Raw genomic sequence first — 13,633 nt, 5'->3', positions numbered from 1 at the left:
TTGTGCTGATGATGTAAAGGCTTCATTTCCGGCATTCCTGGCCTATCCAAATACTCATTTACGCACCCCATCCATTCGCGTTGGCTTCCCTAGCTAGAGTGAGACATCAACAATTGAAGTTGCGATTCGTACCAAAATCCCATACAGCCATGAAGAACCAGATCTATTAAACATTCTTGTCTATGGGATATCATGAGCCAACACCCGCCAAAGCACATACATCGCTATTGATCTGCATGAAAAACGCCCATCGTCTTTTTCTCTAGCGCGCCAAGATGAAATCTATCTGGGCACAGCCAGTTGTTTCAGAACCTCGGCGGCGCCCTGGTCAAGCCAACACCGCAGCTCAGCCTCGTTGGCCACCGATATCATGCCTAGTAAGCCCAGGGTGTTGGCGTAAGCGCCGTTAAAGCCCGCCCTCCGCCGCGGGATCACCAATATCCAGTTCCGGCCCAAGGCGACGTTGTGCGGGACGTGATCGGGCGAGTTCGGGTCAATCCTCAGGATCTTTCGCGCTTCGATCATCATTTGGCCGTACAGGTCGGTGATCTGCTTGGGACCCAGATCGTTATCAAACCGCCGTAAGATGTACTGGTACGGCGTCTTGACAGGGGCGTCGGGAGCCGTCGTCTCCGGCCAGGGCTTAAGGCGGTTCCGGCACAAGGGCGCGAGCTGCATGTGCTTGTGCAGGCGCGAGCAGCCGCCGTCCTTGCCGCAGTTGTAGAACATGAAGTGGTGCCAGTTCATGGCCTCGAGCATCTGCCGCGCCGCCTGTATGTCGTCCAGGCTCAGCGGGTCGTACTGGCGGCGGTAGCCGTCCGTGGTCAGCAGCAGCATGTGTGGCCGGTACATGCAGAACTTGTTGAAGGCCACGCAATGCGTGTCGCTCACGTCGGCGATCTCGTAGCCAGACACGTCAATGTCCGAGCCGGGGAAATAGCCCGGCCGCGACGGTCTCCTCGCGTGGCACGCCTTGCTGGGCTCATCATCATTGCCCTTGATGTAGGGCTTTTTGCTTATGGCGTCCGTCACGGCAAACTCAAACTGGAGGTTGCGGCAAAGTCATTGTATATCAGCGCCAAGGGTCCACAGAGTTGATAAAGGATGTCTTATCCGCCAAGTGTAGCCACCAACCTTGTACCCGTCGACCTCCTGGACCTGGATGGCCGGGTCATTGTCGTAGAAGACGACGCCCTTGGCGACGCGCTGGTCGAACTCGGCAAGCACGTCTAGCTCGCTGAGCGTCACGGTCGTGCTCATTGTCATTGGAGAGAAGTCTTGGGTAGTGTAGGGATGAGTCGACCCGCTAGTACGGATGCAGTACCGCCAGCGACCACAAGCTTTTTTTTCGGGGGCCAAATAATGACAAGGCTCACTCTCGCTCCGTCGATCAGGTGGGTGTGGGAGGGAGGGATCGGATAAAAACGTAAATGAACGAATGAGGGGGTCGTGTGCCACACAAGAGTCTGGAAGTAACTGATTGATGGTTTGTTTGGAAGCTGTCGCCTTTTCCCTTTTCTCGTCTTTTCTTCCGGCGAAACAGGAACATGAGAGCGGCTGGCTGGCGGCTTGGATGTCCCCTGTCTGAAGTTTTGGTCCAACGTGTCTCAGACAGAGTGATCGAAGTCGAAAGTTTCGGTGAACGAAACAGTGGAGCTTCTCAGGGACAATTGGAAGATTCTGAAGATCGGTCGCCAATTGCTTAGCTTAGCACGCCAGCACGCTGCCATCTTTTTTAGGGGCTCACCGCTTGCGGCGGGCCAGCCGGGGCTAGCGGGATGCCCCCTAATAAATAAGGCTTAGTAGCTGATACCCGTCCCGCAATTTCCTTTTGGGGGCCAGTTGGCAGTCCTTCCTATCAAACCGTCATCACCATTGGGGTCTGTCTTCCTATCAATGCAATCGCATGAATCGATCGCTTGATCCCGAGAAATCACCAACCACAGGGCGAGGAACCGGCGCAAACATGCGCTTGGATCTGTTCAATACGAGGGAGACGACTTTCAATTGAAGATGTAGTAGGCCAACCAAAGTTGCTATTCCAGTCCCATTCCCTCGATGCCAACTGAGATTAGAAACTACGATGCTTCGCCGCCGTACTCGCAAACAACTTACCTAACCCGGGAATTTGACAATGCATGATGCCGAACGTGCAGGGCATGTTTCGTCGCACATTGGTTTTCTCACCCAACCGACGGCGATCTTCAACCGCCAAATGAGCAACATGAACAAATTCAAAAGGGAAAAGGTCCTTCTTCTGCCAACATGGTGAATCAGTAATGCGTCATGCATATTTTCCTTTGGCTGGCTCTAGATATTATCCACTCAACTCGACTATGACCACATCTCGTCACAAGGGACTGCCGCATCGATGCCCTCATGATGATGCGTGGCAAGGGTAAGGTTTTGGACAGTCTTGGTCGCCCGTATACCCGCCGAATCTCATCACCATTGCAATGGCATCAGCTCATCGGCACTTGTGCCGGACATCAGCAAGCCGACCCTCTGGATCAGCCGTGTGCCTCTGCTGTACCCCAGGTTTTGGCCATGCCGGCTAATAAGTGAGGAACCACTGGGTCCGGGGACGCGGATGCATCCGTTCCCTGTTCGTTGGGTCGACCCAGATTAAAAGTATATGAGGCCAGTGTATTGCACGTTACCTGGTGCCTCAGTCGCGCCCACTTCCGCTAATCACGACTCCTCTCCGCCATGGCACGTGGTAGACTGCATACAGCCCTCTCCACAGGCATCCTGGGCCAAGGCTGGGGAGCACAGAGGCAATATACGTTGCATCTTAGGCCTTGACGCCGAGACGCCATTGCCAAGGTAGGCTATACAAATATCTCCGTCTCCGTACTTGACTGTTATTCAAATGTCGGATGAGTCCAGAGAATGGTGAGTGTGACTTATCCGCAGTTCCATGCAATCGACTCTCGTGAACGCTCGAGTTGATCTCCCAATACGTACCTTGACAGTATCTGAATTCGGAGCTCGCCATGGGGACCACATCGTTACGCAGGCTCATCAGTGCCGCGGTGCTCTGTACGATAGACATCTTTCTGCTGTATTCGCCTACTGACCACTGTAGTAACCCACCCCTGGGCGAGCTTGGCTGATGTCGCCTTCACTCATCCTGCCGATATATGCTCAAACTCCACGACATGGAAGCAGACTTACGACTACATTATCGTCGGCTCCGGGGCGGGGGCCATACCCATGGCCGACCGTCTTACCGAAGCAGGCCATACAGTCCTCATGCTTGAGAAAGGTCCGCCATCAACCGGCCTTTGGGGTGGGACCATGAAAGCCCCCTGGCTCGAGGGCACGAACTTGACACGCTTCGACGTGCCAGGGCTCAGCAACCAGATCTGGCACGACCCCGCCGGCATCACCTGTGACGACTTCCCTTATATGAGCGGGTGCCTACTCGGCGGCGGCACGGCCGTCAATTCGGGCCTGTGGTGGAGGCCGCACCCAGATGACTGGGACTATGCGTGGCCAGCGGGGTGGAAGTCGTCCGATCTTGTCGGCGCCACCGACAGAGTATTTGCGCGTATCCCCGGCACTACGGTACCCAGCCTGGATGGGAAGCTGTACCTGCAGCAGGGCTTCGACGTGCTGAGCAAGGGATTGGCGGCCAATGGCTGGACTTCCATTGTGCCCAATGACCACCCGGACCAGAAGAACTGGACCTTCGGCCACGCCACCAACATGTTCGAGCACGCCGAGCGCGGCGGGCCCCTGGCCACGTACTTGGTCAGCGCAAGTCGCCGGAAGGAGTTCACGCTGTGGATGAACACCGCTGTGCGCCGGGTAACGCGCATCGGCGACTACATCACTGGGGTGCAGATTGAATGCGGAGGTCCTTCTAGTAATGTGGGGACGATCAAGGTGACAAATCAGACAGGCCGCGTGATTGTGTCGGCCGGCACGTATGGGACCGCAAAGGTCTTGTTCAGGAGTAAGATACCTCGAGAGAGGCGTCTGCGTCCCCTATACTAAGGGGAAAATTTCTGACAATGTCGAGCAGGTGGCATTGGCCCGGCGGATCAGCTGAACGTGGTGAAGAACTCGACAGATGGGAGCACCATGGTTTCGTCAGACCAGTGGATCAACTTGCCCGTCGGGTACAACCTGGATGACCATGTTGGAGTGAGTTTTCAAACTCATTGTGTGACTGATGCCTGCCGCTCCTTTTCTGATGAATTGCGTAGACCGATATCGAGATCGCGCACCCTGAGGTCGTGTTCTACGATTTCTACGCCGCTTGGGATACGCCGATTGCGGACGACAAAACACAATACCTAGGTGAGTGCCGGCGCAAACGAGGAGCGATATTCAGGGTTCTGGCTAACATCCCGAAGAAAATCGCACTGGTATCTTGACCCAGGCTGCACCCAATCTTGGACCGATTGTCAGCAAACCCTCCCGTGGTCGTCGTTCTCTTACAGTAGACGAGCTAATAATAGCTGCGCAGTTCTGGGAAATCATTCACGGCACTGATGGCATCGATCGCCATCTGCATTGGCAGTCGCGCGTCGAAGGGGCAAAGAACAGTGAGTGAACGGGATGGGGTGCATTGCCATTGTAGGGAATGATGGCTCGACTGACCAGTTGAACTACTGAACAGCATCAATGACCATCACGCAATACCTCGGCACGGGAGCACAGTCGCGAGGGCGCTTGACTATCAACAAGCTGCTCAACATGCAAGCTACGACTGCGCCCTACTTGCACAATGACGCGGATAAGGCTGCTGTCATTTCTGGCCTTGAGAAAGTGCAGGGTTACTTCAAGTCGATCTCAAACCTGACCTGGATCCGCCCCGCTCCGAACGAGACAGCGACACACTACGTCAACTCGGTGAGTGGCACCTGTTTCCCCTCCTGACTGGCGTTTCCTTCACTTCAGCTCTTTGCGATGATGCTGTCCTCTGACACGTGAGAAACGTCCAATAGATTCCCGCCACGCCGGACTCTCGCGGCTCCAATCACTGGATCGGGTCGGCCAAAATCGGCCTCGACGACGGGCGACAACCCAACGGCACGGCCGTGGTGGATGCCAATACCAGGGTGTACGGCACGGTCAACCTGTTCGTGGTGGACGCATCCATCTTCCCCGGCATGATGACGGGCAACCCGTCGGCCATGATCGTGGCGGCTTCGGAGCACGCAGCGGAGAAGATCATGAAGTTGCCGTTCCCCAAGACCATCATATCGAAGCGAAGAAAGGGCGCAGCCAGACACGTCTCGCCTGCATTGTGAAAGGCGAGCTTGAGAAACCGAGGACTGATCTGTACACGAGATGATGCTCTGTGGTTTGAATTATGATCAAAATGAATGAATATATTTGCGATATACTTGGTCTTTGCCAATTGCCTGGGCTGCGAAGGCGCAATCGTTGCCTCGCGGAGTCAGATTGGGGGTCACGATATCGGAGCACATCCGACGGCCATGTTGTTCCGAATGTCGTGTAGATGCCGATCATGTCCCCGATAGTTGCTGATCACTTCACCGGTGATCTCCGACAATATGTATTTGCATGCCGATGTTTCAAGATATCGCTCTGGGGTACTCCAACTTTCACGGAGGTGCAGGCAGATGCCTTGGCACGGCAATTAGCGAGAGGCAAGATGTACGATAAGGCGGCACATCCCAATCTGTGAAGTTGACGCGACTCTGACTATAAAGCTGGCTGGGCATGTTGGGGTTTCGATCCAATATGGCTAGTTTTGTTGAGTATTCATCGTGACTGTAGAACATTCATTGAGCCTTCGCGCCTGAGAGCTAGATCACAATATCACGATGCCAGAAGCATACTACTCCCACCCGGACTACGGTTATCCCCGCGACTTCAAGGGCTACGGCGAGAGGGGACTGCCTCTCCAATGGCCTAATAACGCGAAGATCGCCGTATCCTTCGTGATCAACTATGAAGAGGTAAGTCTACTCCGTCCTCTCTCCCCCCCCTTCTTTTTCTCTCTTGCTGACCGCGTCCGATCCATGAAGGGTGCGGAGCGAAGCGTCCTGCACGGCGACGGCATGAGCGAGCCCATGCTCAAGGAGCAGCCGGGCCAGTACCGCGTCAACGAGCGCAACTACAACGCCGAGTCCGAGTACGAATACGGCAGCCGCGCGGGCTTCTGGCGCATGTTCCGCCTCTTCAACAAGCTGCGCATGAAGTTCACGCTGTACGCAGTCGCGCAGGCCGTCGAGGAGCAGCCCGAGGTGGCGACGCGATGTGTCGAGGAGGGGCATGACGTCGCATCTCAGTGAGTCTTCTTCTTTCCCCTTTCCAGCTACGTCGTCGTCGGTGATGAGAGAGAGAGAGAGTTTGCTAACGGTCGATCGACAGTGCGTATCGGTGGATCGAGTACCATGACATGCCTATCAAGCAGGAGAAGGAGTATATTCGGAAGGGCATCACGTTGCTCAAGGCCTTGACTGGCTATGCGCCTCGGGGCTGGTACTATGGTCGGAACAGTCCTCACTCGCGGACCTTGGTGCCGCAGGTGTACGAGGAGATGGGCGAGAAGCTCGAGTGGATGAGCGACACATACGCCGATGACGTGCCTTACGTGAGTCTTTCCAAGTCGTCGTCACCAATGCAATTGCCTCAATACTCACATCAGCACACAGTGGATCGACCTCGCCCACGAGCGCGACTCCGCCAACCCCAAGGGCTGCCTGATGGTGCCCTACTCGTATGACTGCAACGACTTCAAGTTCCACGTGGCCGGGTCCGGGTTCCGGGACCCGCAGGGCTTCTACACGCACCTCAAGAACGCCTTCGACGTGCTGTACGAGGAGGGCGAAACCGAGGGCACGGCCAAGATGATGACCATCGGGCTGCACTGCCGCATCGTGGGCCGGCCGGGACGCTTCGCCGCACTCAAGCAGTTCGCCGAGTACATCGCCAGTAAAGAGGGGGTCTGGGTGGCGACCCGGTCTGAGATTGCAGACCACTTCAAGTCGGTCTATCCGTACAAGAAGGGGTGCTTGGCGGCGGATGCGGCGAAGGAATCTTTGGCGCTTCCGAATTGACGGGCCATGTGAGAGGCTGACTCATGAGATGAAGTGTATATGGAGATGGAATTGACAAACCTCTCGGGCGATTTCCTGATTGGATGTTTTTACGCCGTGTTGACACGCGTTCCACGACTGTGGTATGGGGCAACTCGTAAAGACGAATGCAACGTGATGCAGTGCAGGAACCCACGGTGATACACGGGAATCCTGCGGAATGTGCGACCTATGGGAACAACGATCCAACATTACCAATTAAAGGGTTTCTGGTGCATGTCGATGCCGTTTCTTTGTCGTGACATGCAGTTTCAAATCTCAGCAAGTCTCTCCCAAGAAGGGAAGGGCTGGGCCGGATCTAAGCAGAACTGTAGCAGCGAGCCGCATAGGGGGGTCATTGGGCTTTACCTGTAAATGGCGCCCTTAACACCGGTTCTCCACGCCAAAGTTCGGCCGATCTGCAATCGTCTTCGGTCGGAGTTGTGTCCCGCGCAGCTTTCTGATATGCTTGTCTTCCGGGTTTCTGCATGGAAGCAAAGAAATTGGCAGATCAGGGAACCCTGGAGAAATCGAAGATCCAGATCCAGAGATCCGCTTTCGTCATCAGGTAAGCTGCTAAAAGCCGCAGCCCGGTCCCGACCGCGACAAAGGCCATGGGCTTTATCGGGTGCTAGCAGGTGCTAGCGGGAGCCCTGGGCCATTATGCTGACAGCCGGACTGGTTACTAATGGTTTCGACCCAGTAAACTCGCGTTGACGGATAACCTGCTAACCTCCGACCACCGATGCTGCTGCTGCCACTGAGAAGTGAGAAGCTGCTGAAGGGGGAAAATCAGGCCGTCTAATCCCTGTCGCCCGCGCTTCCCCCTTGGAGCATGGAGTCATCGACCGGTCATTCTGGCACGACAAAGACCGACCTTCTCGCCTGTGGCACCTGATCCGGGTTTTTGCTAAAGGACGAGATCTGGCAGCCATACGAGTCTACGACCGGCTATGATATGTATATAGAAGCCAAGATGTCGGCTGCTGCATCTAGGCGCAGTCTGTTGTCTTGTGCCTTACCTTCCTCCCGAAGCTGTAACCCTCCTGCTTGCTGCACCTTCATCTCATCTTATCTCACTCTCCGTCATCTGCTCATCCGATCTACTGCAGTATTAGCTCTTTGACGTGCGTCTATCAAAGAAAGACTGCCCAACTCAATTGACTTTGGGAAGGACCCTTGTCTCACTCATCCTTCTTGGCTTTTATTGTTTCCGTTTACACTCGACGGAATCGTCACCTGCTGCCAGGGAGTGTTGGGTTTATTCACCAGGGAGAAAAAGCCAAGGAGCTACAGACGCCACTGAGCGAATCACCCTGGCTTGGCGAACATGTCGTCCGGAAACTCGCCAGCAGCGGGCGGTCCACCAGAGGTATGTTGACATCGCATCCTTTGCCGTCTTGGCACGGCTGTCTCACTCAGCACCCATGCCTGGGCCGGCACATCCACCCCGAAACTCTATCTTCCTACATGAAGCTCAAAATGGCTTACACCACATGGAATCTTAGATGTCCGGCCCGCCCTATCTGCCAAACAATGCGACCCTCGGCGGCCGACCCACCGTCCACGTCGATGTTCCCATCTCGGCCGTGTTGTTGGCCATCTTCCTCTGCCTCGCCGTCGTGCACATGACCATCTTCCAGAAGAACCGCCGGCGGGACCATAAGTTCGTCTTCTCCGGCATGCTCTTCGGTCTGTCCATGGCCCGGACCGCGGCTCTCACCATGCGCATCGTCTGGGCCTGCCGGCCGACCAATGTGCGGATCGCCATCGCCGCCAACATCTTGACACAAGCCGGCGTCATCATCCTGTTCATCGCCAACCTCTTCTTCGCCCAGCGCATGGTGCGCGCCTACCACCCGTCCTTCGGCTGGCACACCGCCACAAACATGGTGCTCCGCTTCCTCGTTTTCTGCGTCGTCGCTTGCCTTGTCATGGTAATCATCTGCACGGTGCACTCGTTCTACACTCTCGACATGAACGCCCGCCGCCTGGACCGGGATGTCCAGTTGTTCGCGGGCGTCTTCTTTGCCCTGCTGGCATTCATCCCCGCGCCGGCCGTGCTGATCGCCTCCCTGACGCCCCGGCGCGACAGCCGGCCCATCGAAAAGTTCGGCGCCGGGCGCTTCCGGACTAAAGTCCAGCTACTGCTCTTCACCTCGCTGCTCCTGACCCTGGGCGCCGGCTTCCGCATCGGCGTCAACTTCGACCTGCGGCCCGCCAACGCACCGGCCTGGTTCCACCACAAGGCCTGCTACTACACCCTCAACTTCGGCATCGAGATCATTGTGTCGGCCCTGTACGCCGCCGTGCGCTTCGACCGCCGCTTCCACGTCCCCAACGGCGCCAACGGGCCCGGCGACTACCGCAAGGGCGGTCTGCACGTCGCAACTGAGGAGGCGTTCGGCCCCGCCGACAGCGTCGAGACGATCCGCGCGACGCACAGCCAGGAGGAGTGGGAGAGGCAGGCCAAGAAGGAGGTCAGAGGCGAGGATAGCAATGGGCTAATGATGAACCCGGCCGCGACGAAAGAGGGCGGCCGAGGTGCGACTGGAAAGTCGGACGTGGAAATTGTTTGATAAGGATAACGGCGAAGCAGGGTATTGATTCAGGAGAGCGTTAGTAGTTATATAGATAGGTCATATGGCCATAAATCCCCTCGAATGAAAGAGTTCATGTTTAATCTCGCCTGAGATACACCAACTAATGTGGATGTAACCGTGGAGTATTTCGGGAGTGATGTCAAACTTCCGTTTCTCTACAGAACACGCCGGCAACATCCGCCATGCTGGAAATCTACCCTCCAACCATGTGCGGGGAAACGATCACAACCCATCCGGAATAGGGAACGCAGGTTCAACCAAACTCAATATCGCGACTAGATGCGTCTAGTTTGGACGAATCCGTACTTATAGACCAGTGGTTGCGAGGGGATGACGGGCTCCAAACGTCACTTCCCGTCAACCGCGAATGGGGGTCGGATGTCGTCAGAACTCTAATAAACCGTCAATATTAAACCGCTTCAGACTGACCATTGGGTTGATGGGATGGACGTTTGCACATCATCCCCCCCCCTCATCATATCATACTTGGTAACAGACTATCAAGGCCACAAACGATGGATAACCCAAAGACCGACAAGAGCAGCGCTGGCAAGCGCCAGCAGCAGCAGGCCCAACGACCGCAAGGGGCCAAGACTGTGACTGACCCGAGCATTCCGCGATCCAGCTCGGGCATGCAGATGTCTGACGAGATGCCGAAACAGCAAGGCGGCCATGATCCCATGCACTTCGCGCTCCACGGCGCCCGGTACGGCGATCCTCTCGAGGGTCTTTCTTCAGGGAATCTCGGTGCAGAGAACCTCCCCCTTTCCATGGCCCACAAGATCCGCAAGGATAACAACAACGGCGGCAACAGCGGCCTCCTCCGCCCCTACCCCCTCGCCGCCGCCCTCCAAACCGGCAGCAGCGTCGGGTCTACGCCCATGGGCAGCGAGGCCGCGACGGTTTCGGACGATAGCCAGGCCGAGGGGGACCTGCACCCTTTCCAGGTCGCCCCGAAGTTGGACAAGAAGCAAAAGCAGAAGCAGAAACAGAAGCAGAAGCAGAAGCAGAAGCAACCGCAGCAGTTCCAGGCTCAACAGGCCACGACGGGCAGCCGCCATCACGTCCCCCACATCACGGCCGCCGCGCTGCCGTCCAAGGTCTTCAACGGCGAGGCCTGGCTGCTGGACCCGTACGGGACGGGGAACAACCCGCTTTCGGCGTCGGATCTTCGGGACAGAGGGACGATGGCGGCTGGAAAAGGCCGCAGCCTGGGACGAGACGCTGCTGGAAAGGGGAAGCAGCCTGTGGCGGGTGACATGCTGGATCAGTACGGGGAGACGGACACGAGCCATGCGGGCCGGGCGTCCCTGGCGTCGGACGGGGATATCGAGTTGCCGGCGCAGCACGAAATCGTGCAGGATCGGTTGGGATCGCCGGGGGCGGACGATCTTGGCATCTGAATGAGCGATGGCGGAAGATACGAGGTTACTTTGGAAATTTGTCTTGGCTATCAATGTCCCAGCACTATGTCTTTGGAAGTTTGTCCTTGGCTGTCAAATGGAAAGGGGGTTGGAAACGGGGAGAATAATCTTCGGTGATCTGGGTCGCTTTGGATCCATGGCTTTGTTGTCACTTTGTCAAGTCCATTGTCAGCTTTGTAAGGGTGGCGTTTGAACAATGCTATAGTCATCTTCTTTATCCAAGAAAAACCTATTAAACCACTGCTCAGCTTGAAACAAATGCCCTAGTCTCTTGGTTTGCAGACCGAAAACCACGCACCAATCATCATCACCAAATTGTTGTTGTCCTGACCAAGTAACTCAAAGTCGAAACTGCCAACCGAACTTGCTGTCTCTAGGATGTCGAGGTCCAATGGATTAGCAGCTTGCAACAAAAACACGAGCAGCGCCGAGGCGCACCTGCAAAAAGGTATGCAATACCCTTCTCAGTCAAAAGCTCCAAGCCCTTCTGCTGGATATTCATCTATTCGAAGTGCAACACCGATAGGCTCCAAGGGACGTTGGCTTACATAACGAGAACAGGGACAAAGAACCAAGACAGTACGGGATTAAAAGGGGCCAGCTGGCATCCTTCATCAAGGTATCAAGCTTCTGATGACCAGTCAGAGACACGTAAGGCCTGTTGTGAGAACACTACTGTCGCAGTCCAGATGATACCCTAGAATATGTGGGAAAGGTATCGTGACATGTTGCTGTCGAGGATTGCGGTGAAGATAGAAAGGGTGGAAGCCTTTAACCTGCGGATGCAGAGGCTACAAAAACGCATAGGAAGCCACATTATACTGCGTGTGAGCGAGGACTGGAGCCTAACGGGTCTCATTACAGAGAAGCTCTACTGGGCCATGCTCAAAGAAGACTGCCAACGCACCAAAGGGCTAAGGCAACGGCAGCAAAGGGACCGCCGGAACTACCAGCAATCCCTCGACGTCTTCGCGCAAGAACCTAACCTCGTGGCCGTGCAGCTACGGCATCTGGAAACCCAGGTGAGGGCAATGCGGTCCGCTCCCGGCGGCACCGAAGACGCGTCCCGTAAGCGCGAGGAAGAGTGGCTGTGGCTGGTTAGACATGTCGACGGAATACTACGGCACCTAGAGGCGGCTTCGGCGTACGCAAACCAGATCTACACTTGTTCCGGCAAGCAGGAACGGGCGTTGTTGGTCTCTAAGCTGAAGCGGCTGATCGAGAACCATGCCGGCACGATCTATGGCCATATCACACAGTGATATCCCCCCAAAGAGAAGAGCCGGGGAGGGCAGAATAGTATCAAGTTAAGTTAGCTCAGTTTCGTTCTGCATTTTGCATAGCTAAGCTCCTTTATTTAAAGAATGTGCACTTGCCCCTTTCATACGTTTGATATCATACAATTGGACACAGACGGCGCGTTTTACTGACTGTACTAAGAACATGTAATCAAATGAGGTCCAAAGAGGATATTACTATTGAAGCGAATGTAGTAATAGATATGGGTTTGTGATGCCAATGATCCCCTGAAGCGACTGATACCAAGGCCCCGAGTTTCATGTTCAATTATTCGCCGCTCCGCTACGTAAGGATGTACCTAGTCCTAACAGACTCGGAAGCCAGCGATTATTGCGTACAGTCAACCCCCAGCTCCTAACCAGAATCATCGGCGCCGTCGTTGCCGAGATCGTCACCTCCAGTCGCGTTGCCGTAGACGGCCAATGCCTTATCGAAAGCGACGTTGCGTCGCTTGGCCAAGGCCTGGCCTTCTGCCTTGAGCTCCGGGGGCGCTTTCGAGACCATCAGGTGAGACAACGCCTCGCTGGCCTCGGAAGTCTTGATGAGGTTTCTCTTGACCAATCCTGGTATCGTCGCGTTAGTAGAACTGTTCAGCAATTTGGCTGTGACACCGAAGATGTAAAGAGGACTCACCGCCGACGTGGAGTTTGTCCTTAAGGTAGCCCGAGGCACCGATCAGATGGTTGACCTGCTCCTCGGTCAACTCGACGATGCGCGTCATTTGCGTCAGCATCGCCTGGCTCTCTTGGGGCGTGGGATCAGTGTCCTGGCGTCCTTTGTCAATAATCTGGCCTCATAAACAAGAGGACAAGAGGGCCAAGTCAAGCTTACATCGTATTCCTTCATGCCCTTGTTGATGGTCGCGGCCATGGACTGGGACTTGCGGCCGAGCTTGATGGCATCGCCAACCTTCATCTTCTCGCCCTTGGCGGCGATCTTGTTGGCCTTGGTCAGCTTCCGCTCGAGAGCGTCGATGTTTACCTGGACTTTCTCCATATTGTTTGTGTGTTTTAGGCAGATGGCTTCAAGCTTGGTAGGAAGGGTGTCGAGAGATGACGGTGCTTCCATGAACCTTTCCATCTGGGCTGTGGCTCTCATTTTGTACCCGATGCGAAAAGGCCCTTCGAATGCGGGCCAGACTCAAGCTTTTGGCGATCTTCCAAAGAATCGTACATCATTCAAGGCGTCTCCTTTGCGCTGGCCGTCGCACTTCAGGGGCAAAACGATGACCTAATCATCTGACTCG

General features: G+C 55.5%; 7 protein-coding genes across 7 annotated transcripts; 5 read left to right on the top strand and 2 right to left on the bottom strand.

The window, feature by feature from the left end:
• Positions 1-282: 282 nt before the first annotated feature.
• Positions 283-1,260, bottom strand: PG986_001921 (uncharacterized protein; the record flags this gene model as incomplete). Its single annotated transcript, XM_066838143.1, has 2 exons — positions 283-1,044; positions 1,135-1,260. 2 exons carry the CDS (start codon positions 1,258-1,260, stop codon positions 283-285), a joined length of 888 nt encoding a protein of 295 aa, XP_066707036.1.
• A 1,736-nt stretch (positions 1,261-2,996) lies between these two features.
• PG986_001920 (cellobiose dehydrogenase) lies at positions 2,997-5,264 on the top strand (the record flags this gene model as incomplete). The annotated part of the gene is made up of 7 exons (XM_066838142.1): positions 2,997-3,042; positions 3,089-3,961; positions 4,031-4,152; positions 4,215-4,308; positions 4,365-4,556; positions 4,631-4,863; positions 4,959-5,264. The coding sequence occupies 7 exons, from the start codon at positions 2,997-2,999 to the stop codon at positions 5,262-5,264; spliced, it is 1,866 nt and encodes a 621-aa protein (XP_066707035.1).
• Positions 5,265-5,804: 540 nt separating this feature from the next.
• On the top strand, positions 5,805-7,043 carry PG986_001919 (polysaccharide deacetylase; the record flags this gene model as incomplete). Its single annotated transcript, XM_066838141.1, has 3 exons — positions 5,805-6,271; positions 6,355-6,577; positions 6,639-7,043. 3 exons carry the CDS (start codon positions 5,805-5,807, stop codon positions 7,041-7,043), a joined length of 1,095 nt encoding a protein of 364 aa, XP_066707034.1.
• Positions 7,044-8,569: 1,526 nt separating this feature from the next.
• PG986_001918 (uncharacterized protein) lies at positions 8,570-9,640 on the top strand (the record flags this gene model as incomplete). The annotated part of the gene is made up of 1 exon (XM_066838140.1): positions 8,570-9,640. The coding sequence occupies one exon, from the start codon at positions 8,570-8,572 to the stop codon at positions 9,638-9,640; it is 1,071 nt and encodes a 356-aa protein (XP_066707033.1).
• Positions 9,641-10,179: 539 nt separating this feature from the next.
• On the top strand, positions 10,180-11,067 carry PG986_001917 (uncharacterized protein; the record flags this gene model as incomplete). Its single annotated transcript, XM_066838139.1, has 1 exon — positions 10,180-11,067. One exon carries the CDS (start codon positions 10,180-10,182, stop codon positions 11,065-11,067), a length of 888 nt encoding a protein of 295 aa, XP_066707032.1.
• An 803-nt stretch (positions 11,068-11,870) lies between these two features.
• Positions 11,871-12,350, top strand: PG986_001916 (uncharacterized protein; the record flags this gene model as incomplete). The annotated part of the gene is made up of 1 exon (XM_066838138.1): positions 11,871-12,350. One exon carries the CDS (start codon positions 11,871-11,873, stop codon positions 12,348-12,350), a length of 480 nt encoding a protein of 159 aa, XP_066707031.1.
• Positions 12,351-12,741: 391 nt separating this feature from the next.
• Positions 12,742-13,383, bottom strand: PG986_001915 (uncharacterized protein; the record flags this gene model as incomplete). The annotated part of the gene is made up of 3 exons (XM_066838137.1): positions 12,742-12,950; positions 13,021-13,153; positions 13,219-13,383. 3 exons carry the CDS (start codon positions 13,381-13,383, stop codon positions 12,742-12,744), a joined length of 507 nt encoding a protein of 168 aa, XP_066707030.1.
• Positions 13,384-13,633: the final 250 nt, after the last annotated feature.

This window comes from Apiospora aurea (assembly GCF_038362705.1).
Source record: "Apiospora aurea strain CBS 24483 chromosome Unknown utg000001l_segment0_segment0, whole genome shotgun sequence".
In the NCBI taxonomy this organism is placed as follows: Eukaryota; Fungi; Ascomycota; class Sordariomycetes; order Amphisphaeriales; family Apiosporaceae; genus Apiospora; species Apiospora aurea.
Note: the sequence above shows the minus strand (reverse complement) of the source record. Positions and strands in the feature narration are given on the sequence as shown.